General features: G+C 31.9%; 1 protein-coding gene across 1 annotated transcript; it reads right to left on the bottom strand.

Moving 5' to 3' along the window:
* Nucleotides 1-10,272: 10,272 nt before the first annotated feature.
* On the bottom strand, nt 10,273-12,034 carry LOC135123023 (zinc finger X-chromosomal protein-like). Its single transcript, XM_064047517.1, has 2 exons — nt 11,920-12,034; nt 10,273-11,859 (listed from the first exon to the last, which is right to left on the bottom strand). The coding sequence occupies exon 2, from the start codon at nt 11,778-11,780 to the stop codon at nt 10,377-10,379; it is 1,404 nt and encodes a 467-aa protein (XP_063903587.1). The 5' UTR covers nt 11,781-11,859; nt 11,920-12,034; the 3' UTR covers nt 10,273-10,376.
* Nucleotides 12,035-15,270: the final 3,236 nt, after the last annotated feature.

Here is a 15,270-nt window from a genome sequence, read left to right as displayed (position 1 = left end):
TTTAGTTTGGGGATTTTTCAGGTTACTCCTATTTATTATTCAATTTTTTGATTTTACAATTTCTCAATTTTTCAGTTTTTCTCTTCATTTTTACGATTTTTAAATGTTTCGATTTTTCAATTTTTGACTTTTAAAACTCTTTATTTGTCGATTTTTCAATTAATTGAGTTTTTTGGTTTTTCCATTTTTCATTTTTTTAATTTCTCAGTTTTTGGACATTTCAATTTTGGGATTTTTCAGTTTACTTGTTATTCAATTTTTCAATTTAACGATTTTGCAGGTTTTTGATTGTTCAACTTTTTCGATTTTTTTAAGGTTTCGATTATTCGACTTCACTTTTTTAATTTTTCGATTCTTTAGATTCTCAGTTTTTGGATATTTCAGTTTTGGGATTTTTCAATATTTCTGTTCTTCGACTTTTCCATTTTCGACTTCTGGATTTTTCGATATGTCGACTTTTACTTTTTCGAATTTTAAATTTTAGATTTTTCAGTTTTTTGATATTTTAATTTTTCAATATTTAAAATTTTAGATTTTTCGATTTCTCGATTTTTCATTTCAGTTCTTCGATATTTCAATTTTTCAAGTTTTCGAATTTTTCAAATGATTCGATTTCTTAATCTTTTGATTTTTCGACTTCGCGGTTTTGGATTTTATGTTTTTCAATTGTCATTTTGTCAAATTTTCGATTTTTTAATTTTTCAAATTTGACTTTCATAAACTCTCAATTTTCCGATTTTTCAATTAATCGATGTTTTGATTTTCCTTTCTTGACCTTCGAGTGTTTCGATTTTCCTGTTCTTCAGTTATTTAATTTTTTTTATTTTTCAGGTTTTTGGTTTTTCAGTTTTTCGATTTTTTAAGGTTTCTATTTTTCGACTTCAGTTTTTTGATTTTACGATTTTTCAGTTTTTCGATATTTCAGTTTTAGGATTTTTCAGTATTTCAATTCTTCGGCTTTTCTATTTTTGACTTCTGGATTTTTCGATGTATCGACTTTTTACTTTTTCGATTTTTAAATTTGAGACTACTCAATTTTTTGGTATTTTAATTTTTCAATATTTAAAATTTTTGATTTTTCGATTTCTCGATTTTTCATTTCAGCTCTTCCATATTTCAATTTTTCAAATGTTTCAATTTCTTAATCTTTCGATTTTTCGACTTCCCGGTTTTAGATTTTCTGTTTTTCAATTGTCGTTTTTTCAAATTTTCGACTTTTTAATTTTTCAAATTTGACTTTTCTAAATCATCAATTTTTCGATTTTCCTGTTCTTCAATTTTTTAATTTTTTGATTTTTCAGGTTTTTGATTTTTCATTTTTTCGATTTTTTAAAATTTCAATTTTTCGACTTCACTTTTTTGATTCTTCGATTTCTCAATTCTTCGACTTTTTAGATTTGGGACTTTTTAATATTTCGATCCTTCGACTTTTCGATTTTTGACTCCTGGATTTTTCGATGTGTCGTTTATTTTACTTTTTCGATTTTTAAATTTTTTAAATTTTAATTTCTCGATTTTTCAGTTCAGTTCTTCGATATTTGAATTTTTCAAGTTTTCCAATTTCTCAAGTGTTTCGATTTCTTAATCTTTTGATTTTTCGACTTCCCGGTTTTAGGTTTTCAGTTTTGCAGTTGTCATTTCGTCAAATTTTCGATTTTTTAATTTTTCAAATTTGACTTTTATAAACTCTAAATTTTTCGATTTTTCAATTAATCGATGTTTTGGGTTTCCCATTTCTTGACCTTCGAGTGTTTCGATTTTCCTGTTCTTCAGTTCTTTAGTTTTTTGATTTTTCCATTTTTCGATTATTTAAGGTTTCTATTTTTCGACTTCACTTTTTTGATTTTTCGATTTTTCAGTTTTTAGATGTTTCAGTTTTAGGATTTTTCAATATTTCAATTCTTCGGCTTTTCTCTTTTTGACTTCTGAATTTTTCGGTGTGTCTACCTTATTACTTTTTCGATTTTTCAATTTTTGGATTTTTAAATTTTAAATTTTTTAATTTTTAAAATTTTAGATTTTTCGATTTCTCGATTTTTCAATTCAGTTCATTGATGTTTGAATTTTTCAAGTTTTCGAATTTTTCAAATGTTTCGATTTCTTAGTCTTTTGATTTTTCGACTTCCCGGTTTTCGATTTTCTGTTTTTCAATTGTCGTTTTTTCAATTCTACGATTTTTAAATTTTGGATTTTTCAGTTTTTTGATTTTTTAATTTTTCAATATTAAAAATTTTAGATTTTTCGATTTCTCGAATTTTCATTTCAGTTCTTCGATATTTCCGTTTTTCAAATTTTCCAATTTTTCAAATGTTTTGATTTCTTAATCTATCGATCATTCGATTTCTGGGTTTTAGATTTTTCAATTTTTCAAATTTGACATTTATAAACTGTCAATTTTTCGATTTTTCAATTAATCGATGTTTTGATTTTCCCGTTTCTTGACTCGAGGGTTTCGATATTCCTGTTCTTCAATTCTTTAATTTTTCGATTTTTCGTTTTTTAGTTTTTTTAAGGTTTTGATTTTTCGACTGCACTTTTTGGATTTTTCAATTGCTCAATTTTTCGACTTTTTAGCTTCTCAGTTTTTGGATTTTTCAGGTTTTCCATTTTTCAGTTTTTCGATATTTCAGTTTTGGGATTTTTCAATATTTCTATTCTTCGACTTTTTCGAATTTTGACTCCTGGATTTTTCGATGTGTCGATTATTTTACTTTTTCGATTTTTCAATTTTTCGATTTTTAAACTTTAGATTTTTTAATTTTTAAAATTTTAGATTTTTGGATTTCTCGATTTTTCAGTTCAGTTCTTCGATATTTCAATTTTTCAAGTTTTCGAATTTTTCAAGTGTTTCTATTTCTTAATCTTATGATTTTTCGACTTCCCGGTTTTAGATTTTCTATTTTTCAATGGACCTATCTACTGAATAGTCGTAAAAGATACACCCTAATATAGCATGCGCAGTCACCATGTGTAAAGTTACCGCGTAATTCAAAAGGCTGAAAATGAACGAAACAGGCAGCGGTCTCGGATATAACATGGCAGATGGCGTAGGTGTTTGTTTACGTTCATCCTGTCAAAGAAGTGCAAGACAAACCGATATGACTCAGTTGCCTCTCGACGATGCCGAGCGCCACCGACCGCCACCGAGCGTTTTAAATTGCACGATGTTGATTCGCTCTTTTAAAAATTGCGGTAAAGATGTTGGCTGTATACCCAAGATGTTATGCGCAAACCTCTGTCTCTTACTAACATGCAGTAATCCTTGGTCTGTTCGTGTTTACGACTATTCAGTAGATACGTCCATTGTCATTTTGTCAAATTTTCGATTTTTTAATTTTTCAATTTTTTGATTTTTCAGGTTTTTGTTTTTTTAATTTTTCGATTTTTTAAGGTTTCTCTTTTTCGACTTCACTTTTTTGATTTTTCGATTTTTCAGTTTTTAGATATTTCAGTTTTAGGATTTTTCAATATTTCAATTCTTCGGCTTTTGTATTTTTGTCTTCTGGATTTTTCGAGGTGTCTACCTTATTACTTTTTCGATTTTTTTTAATTTTTGGACTTTTAAATTGTAGATTTTTCAATCTTTGATATTTTAATTTTTCAATATTTCTTAATCTTTCGATTTTTCGACTTCCTGGTTTTAGATGTTCTGTTTTTCAATTTTTCGATTTGTTAATTTTTCATTCCCGATTTATCGAGATTTGGTTGTTCAGGTTTTCGATTTATCAATTTTACAATTTTTTACTTTGGCCTATTTCGGTTTCTCAGTTTTTCCAGTTTTCCATTTTTTCGTTTTTTGATTTTTCCGTTTTTCCAATTTTTCAACTTTTAACTTTTTGTTTGTCGATTTCTCTATTTTTCGATTTTTCGGCTTCATCACTTTTCGATTTCTCGTTCTTTTGATCTTTCAATCTCCCAATTTTTCAAATTTTTAAGTTTTTTTGATTTCTCGATTAATCGAGATTTGGGTTTTTCGATATTTTGATTGTCAATTTTTCAATTTATAAATTGTTCAATTTTTAACTTTTCGATTTTTGGATTTTGGCCTATTTCGGTTTCTCAATTGTTGGACTTTTCGACTCCACGATTTCTTGATCTTTTGATTTTTCGATTTCTCGGTTTTTCTATTTTCCACTCTTTCGGTGTTTCGATTTTTCAGTTATCCGATTTTTTAAATTTGGGGGTTTCGATTTTTCGATTATTTTTATTTTTCATTTTTTTTTCTCACTGTTAATATCATACAAAAATTGTCACTAAAAACATTTAAAAATTCATACAAAATAGAACAGTGTTTCCAAAACATTTTCCCGAAAAAAATCCATTGGGTTACTACGATTTCAACAATATTCTTAGTTTAAGACGTTTTGCTAGTATAAAACACAAATAAAGAATTAATTCTTAGTTAAACAAAATATGTAAAATCATCTAAATATGTACCAAAAATATTCGCTTAGTCGTTAAAAAAAACAACCAAATCGCTTCTGAACGCTTAGAGTCGACAATGGCCTGAGCACGCTCTGGTCTGTAGATCAAACAAGTTCTCAGGCGACGAGTTGTCGCATCTATATTAATCTATGCTATAGTGTTGGTGACGTAATAGATAATATCAAAAACCATTTTACGCAGTACAGTGCATCAGCCACATTTACATTGGGGAATTTTTTTTAAGGTAGGTTTTAAGGTGGGCGTAAGCAACCCGTGTCTACACTGCCAACAATATTTATCTTTTTACAAAATTAAAAAAGACTTACGTAAAATTATATTAATAGTCTAATAATTGTATGGGTCATTAATTGTAAACTAAATTAAAATTAAGATACGAAAGAAAGAAGACACTAGCCACCAAGGACTATTACAAAATAAGAAGGAAAATCATACAGCTTCATCACCACTGCCGAATATTTCTTAGGAGAGAGAATAGACACTGGAAAACTTTGCTTGGGGTTTCTAAAACAAACAAACAACAAGTAAATTTTACCTCATCTGCACTGGTAGAAAGTGCGACAAGACTGAAATCTTTAACAAACAGAATTACAGAGAATGATAATGAACTAAAGAAGAATAAATAACAAAACCAAAGTACAAAAGACAATAGAATAATAGGGTGTCATTCTGTTGAAAATAAAATGAATTGGAATTGGCTCAGATACGTTGTAGAGTATTACCACTACTGTACAACTGTCACTTTAAAGATCGGTAAAAACTAATTAGTAACAGCTGTGCAAGACATTTTTTTGAAAAACATGAAACAGTATGCGCACCCAATGACAAAAACTGGTTAGTTGAAGGTTGGTAGACAACTCGAAATCACTTTATTTCCCACGGTATTTTTATATTTACATCGTAACGTAAGGATATATGTTTGAATGTTAGGTTAGGTAGGTTTCAGCAACGAACAAATCGTTGTCTGGAATTTTAATTCTTGTCTCTTCATTATCAGTAAAGTATCAATAAACGAGTTTTGTTATTATTATTAATTCATAGTTAACATTGTGGTATTTAAAAAAATATTGTTTAAATTTAGGATTTAACATCTTGGGGCGATGGGCTTTGTAGAAGGATTGCACTGAGAACTATATCTCTTCTTCATTTTCTAATTCTTTTGGTGTGTTGAACCTGGACCATGCCTTCTTTTATTGATGTTAACTGTTGGTGAATTTCTGGTGGAACCAAATTTGCCACCACCGGCCAAGAGTATTTGAAAGTTAATTTTCTTTTCTTGTCATCATGCTCTTGACCGTTATGCGTTTGTTGTTTCTTTTTTCTTCTTTTATTACACTACCGGACAAGATCCGCCCAAATTCTGTGTTTTGACTCATAAAACCATCGTTTCTTTTTGGATACCGTTGAATAGTATGATGAATTTGATCGGCAACTATGTGCACCTTCGCGCTTTGTGGGTAGTTGGTAGTTCCGCTTGGTAATGGCTAGTTAGAGGGTTGGTTAGATGTGGTAGAATGGTGAGAGCATGGTAAAAAGACGCGGTAACTGAGTAGGTTAAGTTTAGTTGGCTTGGTAGTTAATAAAAGGGAGGAAGCCTTTGATTAACGACAATTAATCGCAACGACGCCGCCGCCATCGTTTTCCCCAACACGCGCAGCTAATTCTTTCGGCTTTCTAATCGAAAAAAATGTGAATTTTCGACCGACGCCAACCGAATAAATTTAAATTAATTGTTTGTAAATTCACAGTTCATGTTAGGATTTTAATCATTAACTGGTACTAACACAATTTAACAAACATTAGATTTATTTAGATAAATACTTGCTAGGAGATTTCATGAAATTCACCTAAAGATTTCTCTCCTTAGACAGTTATCATCATTAAGATCATTGTAGCATCATCACATCACCGAGGAGTTTTCCTCGCAACGCCTGATGCATTTTGTGATTATTTATAATGTCTTTTGTCTGGGATAAACAGTCCACGATATATAAACCCTCAAAACAAATTGTTTTAAGTAACCAATCCCTCGGATCATGGCATAATGTAACATCATATAAATTCTTTGTTTGAATCATCTCACAATTTTAACTTCAGTAATTTTCTTTGTTGTATAATTTAAATTGAACGTAAATTTTCATGCTCTGCAGTTTCTAACCTCACGTAATTTTTGTCTGCACAAGTTTATTTCATACCAGATCTTTTGTTTTTATAAATTTTTGCTAGTTTTTTTATGTAAATATTTTGTTGATGAATGTTTCCATCATAAAAATTATCTGATGTCCAATTTTTATTTCAAATAATTATTGGTTGTTTAAATTTCACAAGATTTTGGCGAATTTAAATGTTGTTTAGTGCTCTTTTTTAAACATCCACACTTGTTTAGTTGTAGTTTAATATCAGAGTTATAAATGGAATTGAGATTTTCTCTACAAAAATTTATCATTTTAAACGTGTTTTAAGTTTCTTGTTGTGAAAAGGTGGCTACGGGTGTTAAGGGAAAAAAGACTAAACATAAGTCCCGCCCACCCACTCCAATCTCAATTGTAATTAAGTTTTTTACTCGACTTGAGAGGAGGGCGGAGCTTAATTGCAAAATCCTTATTTTTTCTCTACAAGAAGTTATCATGTGAAACATGTCTTAAGTGTCGTGTTGTTGAAAAAAAACTGCATATGTTAATAAGATAAAGGAATCAGTGATTAAACCCCACCCACCCACCCCTATCCCACTTGTGATGAATTTTTCATTTGTTGTTAAATCGAGGGGCGGAGTTTAATTTCAAAACGCAGATTTCTCTACAAAAATTTATCATTTTAAAGGTGTTTTAAGTTTCTTGTTGTGAAAAGATGACTACGGATAATAAGGGGAAAAAAGGCTAAACATAAGCCCCGCCCACCCGCTCCAATCTCAATTGTAATTAAGTTTTTTACTCGACTTGAGAGGAGGGCGGAGCTTAGTTGCCAAATCCTTATTTTTTTTCTACAAGAAGTTATCATGTGAAACATGTCTTAAGTGTCGTGTTGTTGAAAAAAAACTGCATATGTTAATAAGATAAAGGAATCAGTGATTAAACCCCACCCACCCACACCTATCCCACTTGTGATGAATTTTTCATTTGCTGTTAAATCGAGGGGCGGAGTTTAATTTCAAAACTCAGATTTCTCTACAAAAATTTATCATTTTAAAGGTGTTTTAAGTTTCTTGTTGTGAAAAGATGACTACGGATAATAAGGGAAAAAAAAGGCTAAACATAAGCCCCGCCCACCCGCTCCAATCTCAATTGTAATTAAGTTTTTTACTCGACTTGAGAGGAGGGCGGAGCTTAATTGCAAAATCCTTATTTTTTCTCTACAAGAAGTTATCATGTGAAACATGTCTTAAATGTCGTGTTGTTGCAAGAAAACTGTGTATATTAAAGCCCCACCCGCAATCGAGGGGCGGTGTTTAATTTTAAACCCCAGATTTCTCTAAAAAAATGTAACATTTTAAACATGTTTTGAGGTTTTTAGTGTGAAAAGGTGACTATGTGTATTAGGGCGAAAAAAGAATAAACATAAACCTCGCCCACCCGCCCCAATCACAATTGTGATTATTTTTTTTTACTCGTGGTGAGCTGGGGGCGGAGCTTAATTGCAAAATCCTAATTTTTTTCCACAAGAAGTTAACCTATGAAACTTTTCTTAAATGTTGTGTTGTTGAAAGAAAACTGCGGCTACTCAGATAAAGAAGCCAATTATATAACCCCACCCACCTGCCCCTCTCTCACTTAGGATGAATTTTTCATTTGTTATTAAATCGAGGGGCGGAGTTTAATTTTAAACTCCAGATTTCTCTACAAAAAAGTATCATTTTAAACATGTTTTAAGTTTGTTATTATGAAAAGGTGACTACGTGTATTACGGGGTAAAAAAAGTAAACATAAGCTCCACCCACCCGCCCCAATCTCAATTGTGATTAATTTTTGTACTCGTCGTGAACCAGGGGCGGAGCTTAATTGTAAAATCCTAATTTTTTTCTACAAGAAGTTAAACATGTCTTAAGAGTCGTGTTGTTGAAAAAAAACTACACGGGGTGGAAGCGGAGTGCGCGGTTCCTAGTCGAGCTAGCGGGATTTATCGCGCTATCTGCACAAAGATGCAGGTTAGAATAGAATTCAGGGGCGCTCGAGATGACGTCTGTCGACTTGGCCCAATAGTCGAGACCCAACTGTGAGTTTGCGACCGTAACGGCCTGCCGTACGGCACGTCCGTAATAGAGAGATACTGTGCGGTAGTGCTTGCGATAGATAGAATCACCGTCGTGGGGGACAACAGTCACGACCGGGAGCCCCAAACTCCGTTCGTACTGCGACGCCCCCAATGGGTATTTTCGTTGTCGCCACACTCTTACAGCGCTCTGATACCCCTGCCGCTGCATAGTTTTTTATTAAAATTTTGTGCTCTTGTTGACTGTCATAATTTTAAATTGCCACCACACGTCTGTAATAACTTGTGTATTTGCTTTGTTTTTATTAAATTTGTGATTTTCAAATATTTGCATTGATTCAGAACGTTTAATTTGACTTCATTTAAATTTCATCTAAAGTTCAATAAGTGGAGGAATAACTAATTTTGTGTCCTCCATAAATTTGGTGTTTTATTTAGCGGTTCTTTTCCAACCTTGGGGTGCACCATTTGCATCTGAACGCATCCCACCATTTTTCAAAAACACAACGTAGGGTTCCATTTCGTCAGACGATCACAGCCAAGGCCAAATTTTGAATTTTTGAAGTTTTCGCGGGCTTTCAAATTTTTTTCACATGTCAATTTGAGGAGGAATGTTAGGGTTATCATAAAATGGACCCTTTTATTGGAAGACTGGATGCGATGATGTGCAGTTACTAAATCAGAAGCAGTCCGCTAAAGTTAGTAAAATAAAAAGCTGACAATAGATACTAAGAAAAAAATATGTAACGCAGTACTCATGAGCATTGATTTGAGAGCGAAACTCGAGTAATTATTCCTTTTGGCAATTTACTCAATGCTGGGAACTGGCCAAGGGTGACTATTAATGCCTGTTCGCGTTGGAAATAATCAGCGAAATAACTGTCATCGTGGATTATGTGTTTTATAACTCCAATTTTGGAACATTGATTCTCGGACGTACCTCTCAAAGCGATGTACGAATGATATTTTGTTTTTGACCATATTTAACATGTGTTTTGTATGTGATCAAAATTTGTAGCCTTGCACTTGAAAAGAACGAGATTTTTGTAACTGGAAAACACCTCCCCCCCCCCAAATTATTCCCGCCACATTTTTGTGTCGCGTTAATTCAAGGTCACTCTTCTACCTTTGCAGTTCACCACTTTGCATCAGAACACATTCCGCCATTTCAAACACAACGCAGGGTGCCATTTTGTTGACAATCACAGTTCATGGCCATTTTTCGAATTTTTCGCGGGGTTTTTCAAATTTTGGCGGTCATCCGTGAATCACACTCTAATTTGGAAAAGAAATGTGCCGTGCATGTGGACTGCTGAGCGATTTGATTGGTCCGTGATAGCCTCTATATAAGGCGTTAGAACGTGGTCTCTAACCATATATGATATGGAATGTGTGCATCAGACAATTCTTGGAATATATCGGGGCAAAGAAATGGCAGCTACGTGAATTTATTATATGACAGTCCGCCACAACACTCCCCGCTTAAGATGAAAACTGAGCTTCCAAGTGCTCGTATTTTCTCTAATCACATAACACTTTTCGCCTTCATCGTTCCAAATAAAATTGAAGCCCTTTAGTCGTTTTTATAATAAAAATTCGTCAATTAAAAAAATTTTTATTCGTTTTTAATGGATTTGATAATTTTTTTTAAGTACTTCATAATAACTCACTTTTTACAATCTGCACATACCAAATGAAAATAATTCACATAGAGGTATTTATTACTATTATATAGTGTCCTGGTGCCTACTTGAATGCTTATTTAAATCAGACTTATGTTTAGTTTTATAGGAACACTTTTCACACTCGTACCACTTAATATCCTCTTCTTTTAAATGGCGCGCAATGATATGCTTCTTTAAATGATGATTCTGTTTAGCTTTGTATGAGCATTCTTGGCATTCATACCATTTAATATCCTGTCCATCAATATGTTGCGCATTTATGTGCCTTTTCAAATTCGAATTCTGTGTAGCTTTGTACGGACACCTCTTGCATTCATACCACTTAATCTCCTCTTCATTCGAGTGTCGCACAACTACATGATCCTTTAAAGTTGCTTCCACCTTAGCTTTATACAGACACTTGTCGCATTTGTACAACTTAACAACTTGTTCACCCAAATGATGCACACTTGCGTGAGTTTTTAAGTTTGATTTGTACTTAGTTTTATACTGACAACTCGTGCATTCGTGCCATTTAAAACCCTGCTGATCTGAATGTTGCGCAACTGTGTGTTTCTTTAAATCAGAATTTGTTTTAGCTTTATATGAACAGTGGGCGCATTTAAACCAATTAATATCTTGCTTGTTTAAATGTCGTGCGATTATGTGCTTCTGCAAGTGATCTTTTTGTTTAGCTTTATACGCGCACTTTTCGCACTGATGCCATTTAATATCGTCGGGATGATGCGCATTTACGTGACTTTTTAAATGCGCGTAATGTTTAGCTTTAAATTGGCATTTGTCGCATTCGTACCATTTAATATCGTCGCCGACTGAATGAAAAACGTTAATGTGTTTTTTTAAATCGGAATTTCGTTTAGCTCTGTATGAACAGTTTTTGCATTCGTACCATTTTATGTCTTTTTCGTCTAAATGTCGTGAGTGTAGATGCTGTTTTAAATTGGAGTTGCTTTTGGTTTTGAATGCGCAGTTTTCACAGTAGTACCATTTAATGCGGTTCTCGTCCAAATGGCGGGCGTTTATGTGTCTTTGCAAGCGAGATTTTTTTTTAGCTTTGTACGGACATACTTGGCACTTGTGCCATTTAATTTTAAATTGTTTCGAAATTATGTGTGTTTGTACATAATCTTTGTGTTTATACTTGCGCTTGGTACCAGTTGTGGTTTCAGAATTTTCTTCATTGTTGGAACATTTTGTAGAATGCTGAAGCCACTTCATTATGAAATGTGTTTCAAAGCTACACTTTTCACAAATGTAATTTTGCACAGTGTACACACTTGACGAATCTTGAATTTTTCCAACACCATGATGTTCTTGAACGTGGTGTTTGAAGGAAAGGGTTAATTCTGTCTTGAAATTGCAGTCTTTACAAGAGTAAGTTTCGATGTTGGAGGTTTCACAGTTAAATCTTTGCAATAACGAGTCGTGACTACTGTGGTTCATCATGAAAAAATTAGAATTTTCTCAACGTGGATAAACTTTGCGGTGTAGTCTAGAAGCAACATCTTGATTTACGTAGATTTACCTAAAATCATGCAACACTGATTAATTGGAGTACTAAATCATTATGAATATTGAGTGTCACCTGTAAATTTTGGTTTCGAGCAACTTCTGTCGTCTCTGTTGGATCATATTTAACGTTTGTTTAAATTAATTCTAGTTTTTTATTACTTAATTTTAAAATATCAAAAATTATTGGAAAAATATTACATAACCTCAATTGTAAATTTGTGGTGTATGCAATTCACAATACACCTAATATAAAGATTCCCCTACAGCTAATTTGCTTTGTCCTGTTGACATTTATAAATCTCAAATTTAAAGTATAAAATAAATGAGTCCAACATTTTAATTTTTTTCATGATCTGTGAATCTATGATCAGGATCACTTCATAATTCGTTTATAAACGTTCAATTAAAGTTAAAAACTCAATTATAGGCAACCAAACATACACTTGACAGATGGCTAATTTGACTTTATCACTAGATATTCACGTCAATTTTTTTTTTTAATAAACCATTATAAATGCCGAAAAAGAAATTCAGCAAGAAATATTGGAAAATACAATAGAATAGAGAAAAACAGAAGAGGATCTCAATGGTGTAAATCCGAGTTACTAAGAAATAAATTGTTGAGTTTAACCCATGCCGATTTTAATAGCCTGTTCAACGTAACAATACCATTTATTGAAATGACGTCATCAAATTGTTGGTGGGGATGATTAGTCAAATTTTCGTTAGCATTTAACCATCTACATTATATTTGTAATATACATTCAAAATTTGACAACAATCGGTTTAGGAGTTTCGGTGATTACGTGTCTAATAAAAAATGGATACAGACACCAGACAGACAGACAGATAGACAGACGGAAACGGGAGTCTGCTTTTTTCGTACAGTAGTAGAAACGTCGAGAAAACATAAAAGTGGTCATTCGTCCGATGGACTCGATTACAATAATAATTAATCGATGGAGAAAAATGGAAAATGAAAAGTGGCTATATTAGAAGAATGGAACAAATAAGGAGAATATTAGATAGGTAGGAGCTAAAGACAGATGATGGGCAGGAAAGCAGCAAATGTTTTGAAAACGGTAACAAAAAACACCAGAGACAAAAAAAGAACAAAGAAGAGAATTGAAAGAATAATTTTGTATATGACAAACGTTTAACTTTTTAGGAACGAGATGGAAAAAAGTGAATTTTACAGCAGAAGATATAGAAGATAAAATTATTATTATTAATTAGGAAACCTCTGACAGGCATTTAGTCCAATTATGGAGTCTTTTAATACACTAATATAAGCTTAACTAGACTAACCTAAACTAAACTAACACAGATTAATATGAAGGGAAAAAAATAAGAAAAGTCCAACAACCTCAACCTAATCAGGTATTTTTAGTTAAAGATCAGTCACTGTCAAACTACCTGATTCAATATTTTGTATTATCATATTTTTTATCTTAGTACTGGTATCTGTATGAATGTCAAATTCTATCATGGCTAAATTCTAAAATGGTGGAATTGAGACAGCACCTGGAAAGAGCTACACAAAAATGAATAATGTGGATAACAGGAAAAGAAAGAACGAATGGTGGAACAAAGAATGCAATCACCTGAAAAAGGCAGCAAGGAAACAGTTACTTACGTAAATGGAGGGAAGAAAAAGGAAACCAAACATTGTACTGGGACGCAAGGCTTAAGTATAGGCAAAAATGCAAAGAAATAAAAGGGCAAATAAGAAAGGAAGAAGAAAATAGGTTAAGACAAATAAAAACGGAAGAAGAAGTTTAGAATAGAAGTACATAAACCACGAGATAGAAAGAAAAGAAAGATCTACCAGAACAAATTAGAATGACAGTATAGAAATACTACTTTAAGAAGTTATTAAGAGGAAGATAAATGTAGAAAAGACGCAGAAAAATGACACAGAAAACAGAAAAGACACGAAGAAAATGATCATAAAGAAGGAAGAAGTATAACGACAGAATAAAAAGTTGGGTTGGAAAAATGACCGATACATGGGTAGAGACAATGAATGAGGTAGAGGCAGATTCCGTTTTATGTTAAAAATTAATCTATTGTTGTAATTTTTAATTTTAAATCTACTCGTATTTTTTCACGTGACATAGTTGATAATTTTGAAGAAAATCATGTATTCCCAGGCAACATGATGTCGTCTTTTTCACGTGAATAAATGGTCATCATTTACGTCATAGTGACCAAAGATTTCACGTGATATTGACGTACCAATGACGGTCAAATGTCTCGTCTAGATGACGTCATTTTCTTACGAACTATTGACGTGATGTACTGACGTCTTAGAGTCGTCATTTTGTAACGAATTATTGACGTGATTTACTGACGTCCTAGAGACGGCATTTATTGTTCATTTTAAGACGTTTTTTATATTTTGATTTTTATAAAAAAATATGCAATAAATAAAACGCTGAAATAATTTTATTTTTTTATATTGTTTAGCTTAAATAAAATATTATAATTCGTTATAATCACCAAGTAAAGCCCAAAACAAAGTATATATTAATTAAAGTTAAAACAAATTAGTGTAAAAAAATTAAATTTACTACAATTTTGTACAACCAACAATGAACTTCAATAAACAAATAAAAAATATGTCATTTAAACAAATTAAAGATAAACCACTCCTAAGAACACAAATAAATCTACATACAGGTAATTACGAGTATAATTAGTATAAACAAAAAAAAAAGGATATTGTACACTATATAAAATCAAAAATAAACGTTGCAATAAAATTTGCTATTTAAAGAAAAATCAGTTTTAAAAACACAAAGAAATCTATTTAGTTACAAAGAATATAAAAAAAAAACTATAATAAACTATAGATCAGTCTTAAAAACACAACCAAATCTATTTACAAAAAATATTTAAAAAAAACTAGAATAAAGGAAAAAGACAATTGAATCGCATTGTTGAAGTTACTTGATTGAAAATGCACTGTAAAACCACAGTATATGTAAAACTATCTAATTCACGACGACTTGACTGTCCCCAACACACAAAAAAGTACCGTTAAGAATTAATTCTGTTTTAACAATCATATCAATAACCTAAGTTTTTTAAGTTTGCCTCAATTTATTGCACTGAAAAGGAAAACCCGTTAGAGTGCATGGATTAATGGAAATGCAATCATTTTTTCATCTATGGGCAATAGCAAGCATTTGACTAGTATTAAATTTAAGGGATTACGGCTTAAAGCAGAAGACGAATTCTGTATTTTAAAAATGCTAAATTTACTTGAATCTAACGGATAATCGTAAAATGGTTGCATTGACAAAAACGTACAGCCTATCAGGAAAATCTCGTTGTCAATACTTTTTACAATGAAGCGAAATGTGTATGTGTAAATAGTAAGTTACCAAAAAGTATCGTAGTATTACAGGCATCTACCTAT

This window comes from Zophobas morio, unplaced genomic scaffold, assembly GCF_036711695.1.
Source record: "Zophobas morio isolate AGI-343-1 ecotype UQ-CSIRO unplaced genomic scaffold, CSIRO_AGI_Zmor_V1 ptg000006l, whole genome shotgun sequence".
Lineage (NCBI taxonomy): Eukaryota > Metazoa > Arthropoda > Insecta > Coleoptera > Tenebrionidae > Zophobas > Zophobas morio.
This window is presented reverse-complemented; position numbering and strand designations above follow the sequence as displayed.

Coding starts and splice junctions, on each gene's coding strand:
- LOC135123023 (XM_064047517.1), bottom strand. CDS start 11,780: ATGATGAACCACAGTAGTCACGACTCGTTATTGCAAAGATTTAACTGT.